The sequence below is a fragment of the Cygnus atratus genome, chromosome 27 (assembly GCF_013377495.2).
Source record: "Cygnus atratus isolate AKBS03 ecotype Queensland, Australia chromosome 27, CAtr_DNAZoo_HiC_assembly, whole genome shotgun sequence".
Lineage (NCBI taxonomy): Eukaryota > Metazoa > Chordata > Aves > Anseriformes > Anatidae > Cygnus > Cygnus atratus.
The window spans coordinates 790,895-810,375 of NC_066388.1; the positions used below are offsets into that span (position 1 = coordinate 790,895).

Below are 19,481 nucleotides of genomic sequence, written 5' to 3' on the forward strand. Positions count from 1 at the left end.
CGTTAATTATGGGGCTGCCTGGTTGGTTTTTTTTTGGCTACGTAAGAGCAGAGCATGGTATCTTCTGAGTGTGCACAGCTGGGTTAAGGCTGAGGACCTGCTCTGGTGTCTGTGCCCAGGGTTGGGCTCTGTGGTTTGCTGGAGGCGATGGAGGAGCCGCGTTCATCTGGCGGCCGGGCAGTGGTGCTGCTCCACCCGCCCCCAGTTTGCACAGGTTACCCCTGTGAGGGGCTGGGGGCACGTCCTTGCAATGATTTTCACGTCTGGCATCCGAATCACGCAGGTACTGCCTTTTCTTGGAACGGTGGCTTCTCTTACCTTGTGCTTGCTTTGAAATATGGCTTTCACTTTGGCAACTGAGTAACCCACAGGGCTAAATACGGTCTCTTAAAAACACACGGATTAAAAAGGATTGCAGGTAAAAACATTTCCAACTGAGATGCTTCTATCTGACTCGTTCAGAAAAAAAAAAAGCTCGTCTAGGCTGGGGCCGTGCAAGTGTCTGCAGGATGGCATCTTATGTAAAGGGCCCCTGGTGTGGTCCCCTCGGCCCCGGTGGGAATATTGCAGTCGTGGCACGAGCGGACTATTGCCAAAACCCCCGGGGGCACGCTCGCCCCATGGAGAACACTGGTAGGTAACATGGAGGCACTTGCGTCAGTTACGGCTCTGTCTATACATATATACATTCAATAATATAGAAATTTGAAAAATAGACATTTGTTTCCTCTGTATATTATAAAATAGCATTTAGGATCAGTCCGAAGTGACTTGCAGGAGCGATGAAAGCACGGCTGCCATTCAGGCTGCTGAAGAGCAACGCTTGCCTTTCACCTCGAGACCAGTGCTGCGGAAGGCCGGGGCCTCCCTGGGACGGACGGGCCCGGCGTCGCCCTCCGCCCGGCGGGCGAGCGAGAGCCGTGTGTGCCGCACGCCCGGACCCGCGTAGTGCACGTAGCGACGCTCGCAGCCCCGCGAGGACGCCCCCGGCAGCTCCGGCCGCGGTTCCCGGAGCCGCCCGAGGAGGAACGCGCTCCAGGGCCGCGGCCGTCGGGTCCTTCCCCTCCCTTACACGGTGGTTTCGCTCTTCCAGAGGCCGGTCCTCATCCCGGCCACGCTGTCGGCGCTGGCGAGGTTGACGTCGTACTTGCTGCCCTTGAGGCCGCCGTTGTGGCTGGCCACGTTGAGCGGGTAGGACCGCCGCTTCGCCTCCTTCTCCACGGCGCCGGCCTGCCGCAGGTTGTCCCTGCTGGCGCTCCTCCGCCGCGCCTCGGCGAAGTCGGGGGCCCGCCGCCCGCCGTCGCTGCCTTCCGACTGGCTCGGCGCCGTCTCCCCTTCCTGGGGGGCCGGGGGCCGCGGCCCCGCGCGGCCGACGTTCAGGGGGCTGTTCCTGCTGCTGTGGTAGCTCTCCGAGTGGCTGTTGTGGACGCTCCCGCTCTCGCTGGAGGGCTGCTCCAAGGAAGGGCCCCGCAGCATTTTCAAGCGGTGGTGCTTGCCTTCCCGGTACTGCTTAGTTCTGCCCTTGTGGTTCCTGCGCCCGTGGAGGTTGCTGGCGTGCCGGCCCGCCCCGGCGCTCTTGCCGTCGGGCTCCGGCTCCTCGCAGGAGGCCGGCCGGGCCTCGGCCTGGCTCTGGGCCACGTGCAGGTTGGTGAGCTTGCAGCGGCCCGCGGCCGAGCCGGCGCTGCTGGGCGAGGAGGACGACTCTGCGGAGCGGGCCGCCTCCGGGTCGCACCCGATGAAGACCTGCGAGCCGCCCAAGGCCGCCGCGCCGGGGTGGACGTACGCCTGCATGGGCAGCGCGTCCCTGTAGGAGGGGCAGCAGGAGAACCAGGAGCCGAGCACGTCCCGGCGCCGCACGCAGTGGTGGACGAAGATGAAGAGCCCCAGCGCCACGGCCGTGACCCCGTAGAGGCAGCTGAAGATGATGTTCAGGTACCAGCGCTGGGACACGGCCACGGCCCCGAACGTCCACAGGGCGACGTACAAGGCGTGCGTGGTGACCAGCGCCCAGAGCTGCACTTTCAAGGAGTAGACGCCGTCCGCCTCGGGGCAGGAGGGCCCCGAGTTCAGCGTGACCGAGATGGACCCCGAGTCCGTCAGGAGGTCACCACCACCGCCCCCCAGCCTCGGCGGCGTCTCCAGCGGCTCGGGGACTTCTTTCTCGGGGGAAGGCCGGCACTGGAGGTTGAGCCCGGCGCAGAGGAAATACATCCAGGTGACGAGCAGAATGAAGGCCACGGGGACGTAGAAAGCGCCCAGGCTGGGCCGCCACACCAGCCAGCAGCTGTGAGGGAGAGAAGGGTTTTCCATCAGCAGAGCTGTGGCCGTGCACCGCGGCACCTCGGTGCTCAGCACCCTCCTCGTGGTGGCTGCAGCCGTGCCCCGGGACCTGCCTCCACCTCTCACGAGTGGCCGTCAGCCCAGCCGTCATTTTCCCAATAAATGGAGAGCCCCCAGGGAAGATCCCACCACCCCTCCCCAAATGTGCCCAGGTTCCCAGCGCCGCCGGCTCCCCTCGCCCAGCGCGAGGGAGGAAGGCGGGGAGCGGCAGGACACCTACTAGGGGTTGTTGTCGTGGTAGTTGTGGATGTTGACGGCTGCCGTGATGCCGCAGATGATGAGCGGGATGCCGCCGGCGATCAGGTAGAACCTGCGAGGGGAGGAAGGAGGTCACTGCACACCGGCACCGGGCATGGGGACGCGGGCTGGGCGGCAGCTTCTGGACAAACAGGAGCTGATATTGCCCAGCCCGGGGGTCCCAGCAGGCGGTCGCGACAGGGGCAGGGGCAGCGCTGCTGCTGCCCCGCAAGGCTGGGGCAAGGGGACATCGGTACCGTAGCATGGGCCGAGGGGCCGGCTGCGCCGCGTCCCCGTCCGGCTGCCGGGGCGCCCTCCAGGTCACCTCCTTGTACAGAACCCGGGCCTTCACCGCCATCCACAGCAGCGTGGACAGGGAGGAGTAGTGCAAAATGATGCCGACCTGCAGGACGAGGCGCTACGGTCGGCACCGGGGTGCGGGGGTGGGGGGGGGAACGCTGCAGATGTGCCCGTGTCCCCCTGCGGTGAGCCTGTCGCGGAGGCACGTACCGCCTGGCAGACGATCAGGTAGCCGGTGAGGGTGATGCCCCCCGCGAACACGGCGGACGTCATGGCGATGTGGAAGCAGAGGTTAAGCAGCATGTGCCAGCACTTGCGCGTGATGTGGATGGTGCTGGAAGAGAGCAGAAGGGCAGCGGTGAGGCCGGAGAGGCTGTCCCCAGCGGGCTGGGCAGTCGCTGCGCACACGAGCAGGGAGCGGGGAGCTCCCCCGGCTGCCCACGCAGGCACAGCCCCGCCAGTCGTGGCCGAGGCCGGCTCCAAACACTCACCCGTGGTTGACGATGTAGGTGATGATGGTGGTGAAGAGGCAGAGCAGCAGCACGGCCGTGCAGGTGTACATGGCCGGGTGCAGCACCTCCATGGGGCCTCGCGCCTCGCTGGGGAAACCGCTCAGCTCCTGCAGGGCGCCCCGCAGCCCGTCAGACCCCGCTCCGCGCAGCCCCCCCCCGGCCCCAGCCCCAGCCCCCTTCTCCCCCACCTACCATGAGCACGGCCACGTTGCTGAGGTGCCGGCAGTGCAGGGAGGTGACGTTGGGCTCCCGGGCGGCCAGCTGGCAGCCCTCGGCGCTCCAGCCCCCCATGCCCCCCAGCACCTCGAAGTTCCAGTAGGCGGCCACGGGGTCCGCACCCTCCCCGGGGTGCCGCAGCGACACGGCCACCGGCTCCGTCAGGTTTCCGACGCCGCAGCCGTCTGCGATGGTGGAGGAACGGAGTGAGCAGGACAAGAAGCACCAGACACCCCTCTGCCTGCACCCCAAGGGACGGACACTGGGGACCACCACACGGGCACGCTGCCACCCTTCTGTTGCCACCACCTCCCCGGGAGGACCCCCTTCGGGAGCACAGCCACCCCCCAGAGATGGCTCTGCTCTGCAGGAGCAGCAGGGAAAGCACCCCAGGAGCCCCCATCCCAGCGACCAGCAGCCCCCCTGACGCACAGCCCTTACACGTCCCAGCGTAGATGACCGGCGTGGCCACGCTGCGGCGCTTGCCGTCGTCCGCCAGGCGCGAGGAGTTGCCGGTGCTGCAGAAGAGCTTCCCGTTGCGGAAGACCAGCAGCTGCAGCTTGCAGTCGGCCAGCGGGGCCGGCGGGACGGGGCTGGCGAAGAGGCTGGGCGGCAGCTGGATGGAGGCCAGGGCGATGCTGTTCTGCGGGGCGCACGGGCACCGGTGAGCACCGGCCAGCCCCTCCCGAGCCCCCCCCCGGCCCCCAGGTGACCCGTACCTTGATGTGGAAGCTGGTCAGGGAGACGTTGGGGCGCCCCGTGGTGCAGCGCAGCCGCAGCTGCTGGTCGGGCTGGGGCTCGGCCACCCGCTCGGCCGGGGGGCTGCGCCCGGCGGGACCCCCGTCCTGCCGCTGGAAAGCCACGCAGCTCAGCCCCACGTAGCTCTCGGGCTTCACCACGTACGCCTCGAAAGCGATGTTGCGTGAGTTCTGCCGGGCATAGGGCAGCCGTCAGCCCCGGCACGGGCAGAGCCCCCCCCCCGGCACGGGCAGAGCCCCCCACCCGCGCTCCGGCCGGGCTCACCACCGCCATGTGCTGGGAGTTGCTGCTGAGCGTGTGCGCGGCGATCTTCTCCAGGGAGCGCACGATGCTGGTGCACGCCTTCTCCTCCTTCTGCGACATCCACAGGATGTGGTCGTCCACCAGCATGATGTTGCTGGCCATCTCCACGATCACGTCTGTGAGCTGCGAGGAGAGCGGGCGGCGTCAGCCGCGGCTCGCTCCCGTTCAGCCATCCCCAGCAGCAAACACCCCAATTCACACTTTTACCCCCAAAAAGCACCAGCAGGGCTGGGGAAGGCAGGGGACAGGAGCGGCGTTACCTGCTTGATCTGGTCCACATAGCCAATAAACTTCTCTATCATCTGGGCCACGTAGAGGACATCAACCATGTCCGAGAAGTTGGCAGCCTCCGCCGTGTAGACGCGCAGCTGGTGGGCCAGGGTCAGGGCGTTGGAGGCGTTGATGGGCATCTGCGGGGGGGGGGAGGGACGGTCACCGGCTGTGCCCGACCCCTCCCCGGCCAAACACAGCAGGGCCGAGCCCCCAGCTCACCAGCACGAAGGTGTAGAGCACGCGGGTGATGTCGTTGGTGTAGAGGCAGTGGGAGTAGTCGCCCTCCTCCCAGCGCCCCGCGCGGTCGCAGCGCCGGGACGCCTGCTTCTCCGCCGCTGGGCCCCCGCTCGCCGGCCCCGAGGCGAAGGGGTACTGCAGGCACGACTGGTAGGCGGTGATGCCCGCCAAGGTGCGGGGCCACCTGGACACACAGAGACGCCGCGACTGCGGGGCGATGCTCCCCAGAAAGCTGCCGTCCCCCTAATCCCAAATCCTGCTCGGCTCAGCACAGAAAAGGCGGGGGGGGGGGGGTGGGGGGCACCGCTAATTTAAGCCACATTGACTGTACCAGTAATTTATATTCCGTAACGGCCCCGCTGAGGTTACGGCGGGCGCCCAGAGCCTTTCGTCTCGTGCCAGAGAAATTCCAACACCTCTGCTGCTGGAGCCGGGCTGCGCTGCCGGCACGGGAAGCCCTTCAAAGGCGCTCGCGCTCCCTGCGGCCGCTAATTGCTACCAGACGCCTGGTCACCTGCGGGCCCCCGCCCGCGGCGAGCCCCCTGCCCCGGCACGCACCGCACACAGGGGGACGAGGAGGCCCTGCGCTACACACAGCCCCGTCCCCCGTGGCCACGCCGCCGCCGGTCCCTACCTGAAGTCCCCGCGGTTGTTGGTGACCCTCTCGGCAGGGCAGTAGGACGCGGAGGTCTCCAGCACCACGATCTCCACCTTCTTGCTGACGTTGCCCTGGGAGGTGGAGACGGCGCACTCCCACTCGCCGTTGGCGGAGACGTGGATGTTGGAGAGGATGAGCTCGCTGCGGGCAGAGGGGACGTGCCACCCATGTCCCACCCACGGCGCTCGGCACCCTCAAACCAGCGAGCCCCCCCGGTGCCCCCATCCCCGTCCCGACCTGGTGATGAAGGTGCAGTCGTGGATGAGGCTCTCCTCCACGATGACGCCCGTGCGCTCGTCCTCCTCCACCGGCTCCCGGTTGTGGTACCAGCGGATCTGGGTGCTGTTGTCCAGGTAGGTGGCGGTGCACTGGAAGGGCAGCCGGTCGCCCTGGAAAACCACCTGGCGCAGCGACGGGATGAGGTGGTGGGTGTGCAGCTCCGGGGCGCCCGCTGCGGGGGGGACACAGGCGGCGGGTGAGCCCCCCCCCCCCCGCCCCAGCCCCGGCCACGCCGCCCGCCCGCGCCCCGGCCCCCGCTCACCGCAGCGCAGCTGGCTGTCGCGCGCGCCGCGCAGCGGGACCGCGTGCACGTGCCGGGGGTAGACGCACAGCGTCCGGTCCGAGATCTGCGCCGAGCGGTTGCGGGCCCAGGGCAGCACCCAGCGCAGGTTGCAGTCGCACGTCAGGTACTCGGTGGCGAAGTCCCTGCAAGGGCCGGCGTCACGGGCGCTGCGGCTGGAGGCGGCGGCGCGGCCGTGCGCGCAGCAGGAGGAGGGGATGCACCCTGCGCTCGCAGCCGGTGCCGGGTGCGCAGCTGGGCACGGGGACGGATTTGGTGACACGGGCTGCGTACTCACACGACTTTCAGCGAGGGGAGCTCGTCGAAGACACCGGGCGGGAGGCTGGAGAAAATGTTCCCTGACATGTTGCTGCAAGACAGGAAAGAAAGGTGGCGTGGAGGGCACCGGGACCCCAAGGAAACCTCTGGAAACCCAGGCCCCTCGCCATGGCCTGAGGCTCCTGGTGTCACCCGCTGCTCCAGGCGGGGCTCTGGGCTGTGCCCCAGACACCGGGAGGGGACCCAGGAGTCTGAGCCCCCTGCCACGGCCTGCTGACACGGGGCCCCCATCGCCCGATGCTGAGCGCAGAGGGCACAGTGGCTTTCGTCTGGCACTCGGTGGCCTCTCAGAAAGCGAGGAACGGCGCTGGCCGGGAGCCCCAGGGTGCCACTTACAGCCGGAGGAGGCTGGAGAGCCCCTGGAAGACGCTGGCGCTCAGGCAGCCGATGCGGTTGTTGGAGAGGTCCCTGCAAGGCAAGCGGAGGGGACATCAGCGCTGGGGACACCCCGCTGCCCCCAGCCCCCCTAGGCAGCCCTCGCAGACACTTACAGGCGCTTGAGCTCGGGGAGGCCGAGGAAGGCACCAGGCCGCACCGTGCTGATCAGGTTGTTCTTGAGGTCCCTGCGGGGAGACGGGCACAGGCCTCAGGGCGCGTGGCTGGGGGGGGCCTGTGCCATCATCCTGCCCCATCCCCGCGCAGCTCCGTGGGGTGTGAGCACGTCCCGTTCCTCCAGCAGCGCTCGCCAAACCCCTCCTCTTCCTCCTGCCCGCCTGGCCTCCTGCCCGGCACAGCCCCGGCTCCCGCCAGCAGCCTCCGGAGCGGCCCCGCAGCTCCGCTCCCGGCCAGGAGCCACGGCCAGGAGGAAAGCGTCGCTGGATTCGCATGACAAGGGAATTACCGCCCGGAGAACACGGCCACGCGAACTGCCGGCACGGCCACGCCGTTGCCAGCACACCACGGCCACGCTGCTGCCGCCACCACCCTCCCGAAGCAGAGAGGGGCTCCTCGGGGGGACGCAGCGGAGCCCCACACGCCCCACGGCTGCCGTCCCCTCCCGCAGAGCTGTCTCCGGAGCAGCCTTATCCCGGGCGCGTTATCGCCTGCACGCGGGATGAGCGCGCACCGCATTGTCTGCACGGCCTCACCCGGGCTCCACAGCCCAGAGGAAGCTCGTTTGGGTCGTTGGCCTGATTGGAGGCGTGCATCTGATCAGACACATTCCAGGCGTGCGCCGGCACGGGGCGGCTGCCACCGCGGCGGGGACCCAGCGGTGGGGTGGCACGCTCGGCTGCGGCACCCCCAGCCCAGCATGAACAAAAGTGTCCCACCGGCGTGCGGGGATGTCGGCCCAGCTCCGACTGGCTGCAGGATGGGTGCCAAGGGGCGTGCCAGGGGAGCGTGAGGGGTGTGCAGGAGCATGCAAGAGGAGTTCAGGGGCGTGCAGGGCGGCTCAGGTGAGGCAGGTGCTGAAGGAACAGCTCCCCTCACCTGCGCCGCCGCCCGCGCCGTCCCCAAACACGCCCCAGCCGCCCGACCCCAGGACACCGGCCCCCCACAACCAGCCAAGCACAGCCCGCAGCAGCAGGGGGGATGCAGCAGGCCAGCCCCAAACGCTGCCAAAACGAAGCAGCCCCAGCTCTGGCCAGCATGCAGCCGGGGCCCCCGGTGAGGGATGGCACCCAGCAGGGACCAGGGCATGCAGCCGGCCCGTCAGGGAGCCCTCCTCGCTTCATCCCCGCCGGCCAGGCCCTGGGCTGCTGCTGCAGATTTGCGATAATCTGCAAATCCTCTCCCCGCACCGCGTTTGTTTGCCTTGGCATTTCCACTGGTCCTGAGCCCCTTCCTCCCCCTGCCTGGCACGGAGACGGGCTGAAGGTGTGAGAGCTGGGAGCGGCACCACGCGTGCACCGAGACCCCATCACCGTGTGTGCACCAGGACCCCCATTGCCGTGTGTGCGCGGGGCTGAGCCCGCAGCTGCACAGGCAGCACAGCAAAAACAGAGGGCTGCTCGCAGCCCAGTGCGGACGGACGGACGGACAGACTCCCTCCCCACAGCATCGACACCCCGGGAATCCCCCCGGGCCCACGGCCCCGTGCTCGCGGCACCAAGCAGAGCTGGGTCCTGTTTCCCCTCCCCGCGTGCCGTGCCCGTGCGGCACCTTAGGATTTCTTGGACCTTTCCCGGTGCTTTCATGTGCGGGACGTTAATAGCGGCTTTCAGCCGTGCTCCCCAGCCGCTGTTTACAGAGCACGGGATTGATTTACCGTGAAAGCCACTTTTCTCCTGGGCGCCCCTCGCTCCAGAGCCGCTCAGCGCAGGAGAGGGGCTCGCCCCCAGCAGCGCCCACCTCTCCTGGCTGCCTTCCCCCCAGGGCCACCGTCACTGTGGTGGCCGCTGTCACCCGGCCGAGCTCGGGGCCACCCCAAAAGCCACAGCCCGGGATGGGGCAGGCAAGGGACCCATCCTGGCCCAGCCCCAAGCCCTGCGTGGGGAAAGCAGCGGCCCCGGCGTGGGGCAGGGCGCTCCCAAGCGGGGCTGCGCTAATGAGGGCGGCCCCGGCTGCATACCGGCCCCGCTCACCCTCATTAATCTCATTAGGCCGTTACACATCAGCGGAGATGCCGAGCTGCCAGCCCCGAGGGGCGCTGCCCGTGGGGCTCCCCTGCACGCCGCGGAGGTGGCTGGGGGACCCTGGGAACAGCTCGGCCCCGACGGCCGCATCGCACCAGGTCCCAGCAGCGGGCACGGGGCCCCGGAGCCCCAGGCGCAAAGTGGGGGCCCCTGGAGCCCCCGCCACATCCCCGCCGTGCCAGCGCAGCCCCTCCACGGGGCACGTCTGTGCCGCGGCCCCGCACCGACCCGATGAGAACAATTAGGGCTGCTGTCGGGGGCAATCAGGCGAGGCGCAGCGTGACGCTGGCTGGCCCGAGGGACGGGGGGAGCGCGGCCCTCGGCCAACCCATCACGCTCCGAGCAGGGTTTGGTGCAGCGGAGGTGAGGGGAGGTTACACCGTGCTCACGCAGCGCGGGCTGGCTGCTTGCTCAGGGCTCCCGGGGCACAGAGGTGTTTAGGAGCCCTCCGGTGCCCAGGGGCTGCAGAGCTGGGGTCCCCGCGGGGAGCTGCCCCCGGCCCTGCCATGTCCCCTCCCGGGGCGCACCGTGCCCGTAGCGGCCTGGGCTGCTCCCTGCCCGCGCACGTTAATCCGCCCGTTAATGAGAGTTCGGTGCCAGGAGGAGGGAGGGAGGGAGGGAGGGAGGAAGGATGTGACCCCACGCTTCGAACCACAGCGGGGCGGGGGGGGGGGACTCGGCTGTGAGGGATTACAGGGACTCAGGCAGTGAAACTTGGGTCCCCAAACCAACTGCTTCGAACTAAGTCCCAAAACAGTGCCGTGGGGATTTCCATGGCTTTAAAAATCCCCTATCGGCCCCAGCACCAGGCACCACGCACGCACCCTAACACAACCAAAAGGCAGTGCCACGCACAGCTCACCCCAGTGCCATGCATTGTGCCCCCGCGCCCTGGCGAAGCAGCTGGGCTCTGCTGCTGGCCGGGGCAGGTGCACGCTGTGTAACTCGAACAAGATTCACGTTAATAAATGCTTCCTTGTTCAGGCTAATGAGATCCAGGCTGTGCTGGTCCCTGGGGAGCCGCCGTCCCCCCCGGCGAGACCCTCGGGTGACTCCCCAAAGGAGCCGCATGGGGAGGGGGATGTCCCTGGCACCGCGTGCTGTAGGGCACATCCCCAGGGATGATGGGGGCACGATGCCCCGCAAGGACCCGGCAGCGGGGCCACCACCCTCCCGTGAAGGGACAGGGACCCTTGAGCTGTCCCCAGAGCAGGAGCCCACCCCCGGCCCCGGGGCCACCCCAGCCCTGCGGGCCCCATTTGGCTCGGGAATGCGCGAGCCCCTCGACGGGCCGCTGCGGGGAACAAAACGCCCTCAGTGCACCCGTCCCTTCTGCATACCTACAGATCAAATCCATATGGGGGCCATAAATCTCCCCTTATTAAGGCTCCCACCATAGAGATGCCTTTCATGGAGAGATAAGAAAGTTGACTTTGTTCGGGGGGACAATGTCGCTTTTCATACCGGCCCCCATGGAGCGTGCCCCCCCCCCCCCAGTGCCTCCCGCCCCGACGCAGCTCCCAGGGACCCGGGGACGCCCGCGGGTGCCGGTGGCAAACCCAGCGCCCGGGGGGCAGCGCCCGGCCCCACCGGAGCACCCCGGGAGCGTCCCGCAGCGATTTTGGGAGCGTGGCCCAAGCTGCGCTGCTGGCACCAGGCTCCCGCCCGCCCTCGGCCCCCCCCCCTCCTGCCCCAGCCCCCCGGGCACTCACAGCTTCTCCAGAGCCCGCAGCCCGAAGAAGGAGCCGTTCTCCAGCACCGTGATCTTGTTGTTGCTCAAGAGCCTGTGGGGAAGAGAGCACAGGGAGGGGGACAGGGACGGTGCCGTTATTCGACCTGCCACAGAGCCGCCGTGCGTGCCGAGCGCCCACGGGCTGGGGGGGAGTGGGAAAAAATGGACCCATGGTAAGGTGCTGGTGACTCAGGGACAGGTTTTTAGGGCCAGCTGGTGACACAACAGCCCTGCGCCCTCGTGGGGACACCATGCCGTGGTCTGTGCCATGGTGGCACCAGGCTGGAGGTCCCCAGGGCCGTGCCGGCTCTTGCCGCTTCGCTCCCATCACCTGCCTGGCCTCGTGTGCATGGACCTGCACACGGGGGTGATCCCCCCAAAACCTGCTCCGAGGGCCTCCAGGGGACCCCCTGGGGCTCCCCCAGCTCTTCCCCACGAGCACTCGGAGCTCACTGAGGTGCTCGGATGGCGCTGGGCACCCCCGACCCCGCTGCCCCGCGCCTCGCTCCCCGCCAGCCCCACGGTGCGCACCGGTGAGAGGCAGAGGGAGAAAACGCGGCGGGGAGGGTGCCCTGGACACGGCGTCCGGGGGAGAGGAGCAGGAAAAAGGGCTCATTGACGGCCGCGCCGGGGCTGTTTACACACGGGCGGTTTCTGCAGCGGGGCTGAATGGAGGCTGTGTGCTGCGGGCAGGCCTGGCCCCGCGCTCCGGCCGCCCTCCTCCGAAAACCCAGCGAGCGGGCGGACGCCGCCACCGGCATCCGGGTTTCCCTGGCCCCGTTCCCACGTTGTGGCCGGGACCCTGAGGCCCCCCAGCTCCCGGGGGGCTATGGATGAACCCCCCCACGGGCTCAGCCCCCGTCCCACTCCCTGCCCTGCAGCACACGGCGGGATGGGGCCGCATCCTGTGCTAACGAGGAGCTGCCACCGGGCACCGCCGTGTCCACAGGGCCCCGTGACCCTGCCGGCCGTGGGGAGAGGAAGCATCCTGGGCCACCAAATTGCTTCCACACGTGGCAGCGATGGGGCCACATCTCACCATCTCCTCCCCAGCACCGCAGCCCCAAGCACCCACACGGTGCCCAGCCCCGTGCCCCTGTGCCCAGCTCCCCCCAGGAGCTCCCCCCAGGAGAGCCCGTGCAGCAGCCGCCAGCACTGGTGCCAGTCCACACCAGTAGCCCCAGAAAACTGGCCAGATGTGATGGCAGAGGGACCAGCAGCACCATTCCCGGGGCACGGCACGCTGCAGCCCCTCGCCACAACGTCAGCCGGGGGCTGTTGCTCAGGGACGGGCTGGCCCCAGCGGCTCCAGAAGGTTTTAATTCCAGCAGTAGCGGATTTCACAACCCAGCAAAGCCTCCGCGGGCTGTGCGCATGGGGATGTCTTGGGGGCTGCCCGATAAAGCAGTGATGGGGCAGCAGAAATCCCCCACTCAGGACCAGCCCTGCTGAAACACACTGTGCGTGCACCAGCACCCTGGGGCTCAGGTCCCCTCTGCTGTGTGCTCCACGTCCCAAGGGCGCAGCTTTGGCCAGGGGTTACAACCAGGGCTGAAGCACGGGGAGCAGGAGGATGGGTGTCTGCACAGGGGGGGCTCAGCACCGCCGGGAACACAGCCCCAGGCAGGACCCGAGCCCACCCGGGCCAACGCAGCCCCCCGGAGAGAGCCCCCGCGCCAGGAGATGCTCGCTTTGTTCTCCGGACCCCTGGGACCTTCGAGGCTTCTGCCATAAAAACAAAACTCCCCTCCTTAAAAGGCGAGGCGCAGGCAGGCCAAGATGAAATCAGCATCCTGTGTGATCTGCAGCCAGGCTGCGGGCCGGCCGCGCTCACGGCCGGGAAGGCAGAGGTGGGGCGGGGGCGCCCTCCCCTCGCCCACCAGGCTCTGCCCGGTGGAGCGAGCGCATTTGGGGACCCCCCCACCCTTTAGCTGGGTTCCCTGGGCATGAAACACATCTGCCAGCACCTATGCGTGAGACCAGAGTCACGGAGCAGAAGAGTCCCCAAAATGCAGCCGATGAGTAACGGGGGGACGTGGGCACGGCACGATGATCTCCCCGCGCCGCGGGCACTCGCCCCCTGCCCGCATGAGACCCCCGACACCTGCTCGGAGCCGGGGCTGCCACAGCAGCAGTGAGTCTCAGCTCCCCCACGATGAAGGGAAACCACTAAAACAAGCCCAAACCCCTCCCCAAAACCCAGGGGTCTGGACACAAACACCAGGTTGGGCGCGCTGCTGCTGGGCGCATTGTTCTCGCTTCACGAAGGAAACGAGGTCCTCGACCAAACTGAATATTTGGCGCATGAAATTTGCAATTATAATGATTTGATTGAAAACTTGCTTCCTGAGGAAAATTTTCCAGCTAGCCACCCTCGTTCTTCTTTTCCCTGTCCCGCAGAAGCCAGCCCAGTCATGCTGCCCTGCCACAACCGACATCCGCAAACGCGCTTTTATTTTGCTTTCACTAATTTTTGCAGATACCGTGCTCTGCGATAGTTTGGTTTTGCTCAAGGAGCCCCACCAGGCTCCAGGGCATCCCGCGGCCCCCACGTTTGTGGTGACACAGCAGCGTGCGGGGGTCCCCACAGCACCCGGTGGCACCAAATTAACCGAGACCCCCCCGGACGCGATGGGACGAAGGCGCACGAGGCCGGCAGGAGGGTGCCGGGCCGAGGGCTATTTCAGGGTTTCCGCTGCTGTCTGGAGGCAGGACGCGGAGCGCTACAGATGTTCCTGGGTTTGTTTGGCTGCAAGAAATTCCCCTCCTTATTCCAGCGAGGGGAGGAGGCGGCTGGAGGGCGAAGCAGCGGGTGACCCGGAGGAGCGCTCGCCCTGCGGCTGATGGCACCGGGGGGGCCCAGCTCTGGGACGGGATTTGGGGCAATCCCCCTGCCCCGCGGCCGATGCTCACCGAGTTCCTCGTGGCCAGCGGCGCAGGGGGGACGCGGTCCCCCCATGTCCCAGCTGTCTGTGGGGCTTGGCAGGCCATGAAAGCACAGCTTTGCTCCTCAAGAGCTTTGCTTTGGCTCCAGCCCAGGCTGGGACTCTTCACCTCCGAGCAGGGCGCGCAGGCAGACGCCAAGGCAGGAGACACCCCGAAACCTGGGCTTAAACAGCTCTGAGCGCACCGGAGCCACGTGCCCAGCACAGGAGCGATACAAAGCACTGGGCACATCGTGCTCACACAAAAACCTTAACGCCCTCACGCCTCTCCAGCACCCTCCTGCCCCAAAGGCTGCAGTCCCCATCCCTCCGTGGCAGCACCAGTGGCTCCGCAGCTGAATGGCTGCATCGTGCCCCGAAACACGCCACCGACATGGGACGACCCCACACCAACGTGGGACGCCCTGCCAAGGGGCACAATAACCGGCTAATTGAGCGGCGGCTGGAAAAGCCCCCTGGACAATGCGGGGATTACAAACCGGGGCGTGGAGTCAAACGCAAAGAGCAGGGAGGGGGTGGCGGGGTCCCACTGGGGAGCACCCTCCCACCCCCGAGGGGCTCAGCCTCTGCCCGGGGTCCCGCATCCTGTCCCCAGCCCGCTGGGTGTTGGGGGCACCCAGAGCCCGCAGGCGCGGCGATGGAGGAAGCCCTCTTCCTTCTTTTTTTTTTTTTTTCCTCCCCTCCTCATCTCAAAAAGAGGAGCCAAAAGCGAAAAAAACAAGATTGTTTTTTCAAGCGTGCTGGAATCCACTTGGATAAATAATGGCTCCAGAAACTGGGCTGCTGAAACAATAAACTTCCTATGTACCCAACCAAAAAAGGAGGCAGGAGACGTCGCTCCCCGCGGCCGGGCGCGCAGCAGAGAGGGAAACGCGAGCGGCGCGGAGGTTAATAACGGGGTGACGGCCGTGGGGGCGGGGAGGGCCAGCTATGCTTTGCTCGCCGAGTGCATTAATGTAAAGCATATGCTCGCAGCAGATACGGCGGAGGCTGTGCCCTGCGCAGAGCTCGGCGTTCGCAGGGATTTCAGGAGGAGCGGAGCGGGGGCCCCCGGCCGGCGAGGTGCTCTTCCCTCCCTGCAACGTCACGCCGGGCTATTTCGGACGGTGAAAATTATTGTCCCAACCCTCGGCTTTTGTTAGCGCAGGAAAAATAAGCCCCAGAGGGTGAAGCAGCCAGAGCTGGAGCGGCGTGAGTGTGGCCTGCGGGGCGAGGGGCACACGGGGAGGGCGAGAGCCTGCACTGAGCCCCCCGAAGCCGCCCGACGCGCTCCGGCGAGGGGCTCCCTGCAACCTCCCTGCTCGCAGCCACGGGAGCATCTGCGCCTCTGCAGTTCACGTCTCCAAACTCTCTCCACATCGCAAATGCCAGAAGCCTCCCTCTTTTTTTTTTTTTTCTTTTTTTTTTTTTTTCCCCTCCCAGTGAATCAAGGCTGCAGCAGAGCCTGGACTCGCCGGCAGCGGCAGGGCTGGGATGCTGCGAGGCGCTGGGCAGGTCCCCTCGCCGTCACCTACACGGACACCGTGGGGTCCCCCAGGCCCCCACCGCTTCAAGGAGGGCAACAAAAATTTGGGGGGGAGGAAGGAAGAAAAAAACAAAAAACCTGCCCAATAAATACCGAATAAACGGCTGAAAAAGGTTTCAGAAAGAAACCATCTGCGGGGCTCAGGACAAACAGGCCTTGGAGAGGGGAGTTCAAGTAGAACTGGAAATTGGTCGTAAGTCAAAGCCCTCTATTCCCTGCAGACAATCTGTAATTTAGTGCAATCAAGCTGTGCACATAAATGAGGCCTGTGCTGGGATTCCACATCTGGAAGAGGTTTGGGCTCCTGCCCGTGTGACAGCGGGGCTGGCCGTGGCCAGCGCGGCTATCTGGGCCTGGGGAGGGACGCGGCGCTCTTTCCATGAGGCTATTAGCACGGGGTCAGCCGGGGGGAGGGCGTTGAACCTCGTTAGCGCACGTCTGCACAGCCCCAGCCCCTCATCGCCACACCGCAGGGACGTCCGGGGCTGCAGGGCATGACGTGCGGCCACCGCAGCACCCCGGGATGCCAAATGCCCCGGCCCCAAATTGGGGGAAGCCACAGCCCCGGGGCCCCGATGGAGTGGGACGCGCAGGGAGCACCACGACGGGATGAAGGCAGGTCTGAGGCCGGCACAGCCGCACGCAGCTCCGCAGGCACCAAGTCACAAAGGGGACGAGCTGGGGAGGTCGGCGTCGTTCCTTCCTCCCCGGGTGGCAGAGCACACACACGTTTGCTCAGGTTGCACGGGGGCATCAGGACGAGGAACATCCCGCCTGCTGAACCCCACACGTGTTCCCGGGCAGCACCGGAGCAAAGCAGCAGCTCCGCCACGAGGGAGGCCTTTTCCCTGTAACGACGTGGGCAGGGGGCTCCGTACCTGCAGCATCCCACCCCCAAGACGTTTCTTGGTAAGACCGCGGACCTGCGGGACGCTGCCTGCTGATGTTTAGGCAAGAAGCGCAGTGTCCTGTCTTGTTAGGCACCCACAGCTGGGATGGATGAGGGCGGCTGGTGCCCAGCACCCTGCTCCCAGGCCAGTGCAGCCCCCAGGGCACCCAGGCAGGGCTCCTGCCACCACGGCTGCCCCACACGGAGTTAATTCTCCAGCCCAGCATCTCTGGTTTTACCTCCCTGCAAAGCAGACACCCCCACGAGGGGCCGAGGGAAGGGACAAGGAGTGGTGACTGGAAAACAGCCACGTCCCCATCCAGGGCAGCACAGGAGAGGCTGGAGCGGGAGCAAAACCGTCAGCGGAGCCGTGGCCGTGCCCAGCGCCCCCCGCCCCGTGCTGGCCGCGCTGCCAGCCAGCGCTTCTCGGTCACAGGGGGGTAAACAAGCAGCAGCTGCCGCTGAGGCAGCCTTGGATTCCTCAGGGCAGGCCTAATAATTAAAGATAAATAAAGAAGTAAACCGAGAGTGTGGGAAAAAAACAAAAGCGAGGCAGAGCGAGAGATGCGCGGCGCGGACCTCCCCCTGCCGGGAATGTCCTCCTCTCGTGCGCGGAATTAGCGCCGCTCATTAGCGCGGACGCATTCCTGCTTCCAGGCCGGACCGGATGAAGCCTGGAGCCGGGGCTGTTTCGGAGCGTTACCCTGCACCGAACACGCCCGGGTGTGCTGCCCGTGGCCGGGGCAGCGCCGACGCCGAGCATCCCTGGGGTGCGCGGGAGCCCTGCTCAGAGCCGGGATCGCGGGAGGCAGCTGTCCCCGGCAGGACATCCCCAGGGCGCGTGCAGCCTGGGCCACGCCGCCTCCTCCTCTCCTGCCCGCACCCCAGTGGCTCCAGGAGACACTCACGAACCCGGAGCCTCTGGTTTTGATTGTCCCATCTGGAAAGGGTTTAGAATAAATCATGTTTACTGCGAGAGAGCAGAGCCCAGGGTCACCACATATTTGTAGGTTTCTGCCTACGCCTGTAGGTTTTATGTCACGTTTTAGTGGGATCGTGTAATGTCCTAATCCTGCTGCACGGTCACCCCAGCCCCGTGACCGTCCTCCTGGCACGGCGCCTCCAAAAATCCCCTTCCCTCTCGGCCCCAACGCCGCAGGGTGCAGCCCGCAGCGCCCACCGGGAGCCACACCAGGCACTGGACTCGCGCTGGGCAGTGCCATCGCGTTCGCTGCCGCTGAAGAAAGCCCAAGAGCAGGCAACGAGGCAGACACTTTTCCCAAACACGAGCTGGCAAAGGGCTCTGAAGCGCCCACAGGTATTTCCAATAAGCCGACACGTCAGAGGGCCCTAGGGAGAGAGAAATTCAGAGCAGAGCCAGCGCGAGAGAGAGCACGAGCACAGAGCCCAGCCTCCACGCGCCCCTGCAGCCTCCCAGCACGAAGGCAAGGCCCTGCACGAACGTCACTCCTGCTGCTTCGGGATGCTTCACGCTTTCATTACGACTGTTGTGTTTCAGAGCACGCTCATGGTGCCCGCACGGCACAGCTGTGTTTCACAAACACACTGCACATGCACTGCGGTGGGTCACCATCACGGCCACCTGACGGTCACAAAACGAACACCGCCGCCCCAAAGCGAAGCCTCTCCAGTGGCACACGTGGGACCAGGAGCCTCCTTGAAACCGGGAGTGCCTGGCACTGGCGGGACAAAAACGTGGCCAAGGGGGTGCGAGAGCAGACGGGACCATGAGCACCGCAGCTCCCCGGCCCCGAGCTCACCGCACCGCAGCGCTCCCCAAACCCTGCCGAGGGGCAGGAGGTGGCAGCCGGAGCCCCGGCTCCCCCAGGGACAAGGCTCTGGGCAAAAGCGACGTCCCCCTCTGCAGCGGCTGTGCCGTCCCTGCCCTCCAAGCCAGATTTTAATTCAAACATCTCCTCTGGAGTTATAAATAAACACCGTGACCCGCTGCCGCAGCGAGGAGGCGCGCAGCCTGCCAGCGCCTGCCCAGAGCCCCAAACCTCCCCGCGCTGAGTTTTTAGGAAGCGGGCGACGGCTGCAGACCCCTGCACAAAGCCAGAGCCCCTCGCTGCTTCTCAGCAAACGTTTCCAGCAAAAGCAGCCGCTTTCAAACAACAACATCCTCCCCCGGAGCTCGAAGCAGCCAGCGCTGCGCAGGGAAGCGGTGGGAGCCCCCCGCCTGGCTGCCCGGCCCGGGTCCCCTCGGAGCTCGCGGTGCCGCGAGCCCGGGGTTGAACGGGGCAGGAAAAGGGCTTTTGTCGGGGCACACCTGGGGAAGGAGGGCAGCAGGGAGGCAGAGGAGGAGAGCAGGAGGGCAGCAGGGCAGGAGGGCAGCGCGGCGCCGCGGGGCGAGGGGCGCGGGTGGGCGCACGAGGGAGCGAACGCGGCCGGGACTCGAGGGGCCACGGGTGGGGGGCCACGGGCACCCCACGGCTCGGGGTGCCCCCGCGCCTGGCCCCCGCTCCGCTCCCTTCGCCCCCCTCCTCCTCCTCCTCCTCCTCCTCCTCCTCTTCTTCCTCCCCCCCGGCATCCGCCCCGGGGCACCGGGCGGGGCAGCTCCGGGGGTCCCCCCTTCTCCCACCCCCCCCCCCCGCGGGGACCCGGCGCCCCTTCCCCCGGTACTCACAGCGTGGCGGTGCCGTCGGGCAGCAGCCGCGGCTCGGGCGGCGCCGGGAGCCCCCCTCCGCTGCACAGCACCCGGCGGCGGGGCGCGGGGGGGCCGCTCGCCTTGTGCCGCTCCGCCGCGCACTTGCAGCCCAGGCTCTGCACCGGGCAGCCCCGCGCCGCCGCCGCCGCCGCCAGCAGCAGCAGCAGCAGCAGCAGCAGCAGCGCCAGCGCCGCCGCCCCCCGCCACCGGCCCCGCATGGCCCCGGCACCGGGCACCGGGCTCCGGCTCCGCGCCCGCCGCCGCCCCGCTCCCCGGGGCGGCTCCGGCGGCGCCTCCCCCGCTCGCCGCCCTCCGCCGCCGGCCCCGGCGCCTCCCCCGGCCCGCCCCCGCGCCGCCCCCGGCCCGCCCCGGCCACGGAGCCGGGAGGGCGCCCGGAGCCCCGGGGGGAGCGG

At 67.3% G+C, this 19,481-nt stretch overlaps 1 protein-coding gene across 1 annotated transcript; it reads right to left on the reverse strand.

Moving 5' to 3' along the window:
• Positions 1–1,056: 1,056 nt before the first annotated feature.
• On the reverse strand, positions 1,057–19,214 carry ADGRA2 (adhesion G protein-coupled receptor A2; the record flags this gene model as incomplete). The annotated part of the gene is made up of 19 exons (XM_050715774.1): positions 1,057–2,284; positions 2,561–2,650; positions 2,835–2,980; positions 3,088–3,211; positions 3,369–3,496; positions 3,582–3,790; positions 4,047–4,248; positions 4,325–4,534; positions 4,629–4,790; positions 4,928–5,077; positions 5,160–5,361; positions 5,812–5,976; positions 6,073–6,286; positions 6,377–6,540; positions 6,693–6,764; positions 7,070–7,141; positions 7,225–7,296; positions 11,022–11,093; positions 19,048–19,214. Coding segments are annotated over 19 exons (3,837 nt in total), but the record flags the coding sequence as incomplete, so codon positions are not given.
• Between the last annotated feature and the right edge of the window lie 267 nt (positions 19,215–19,481).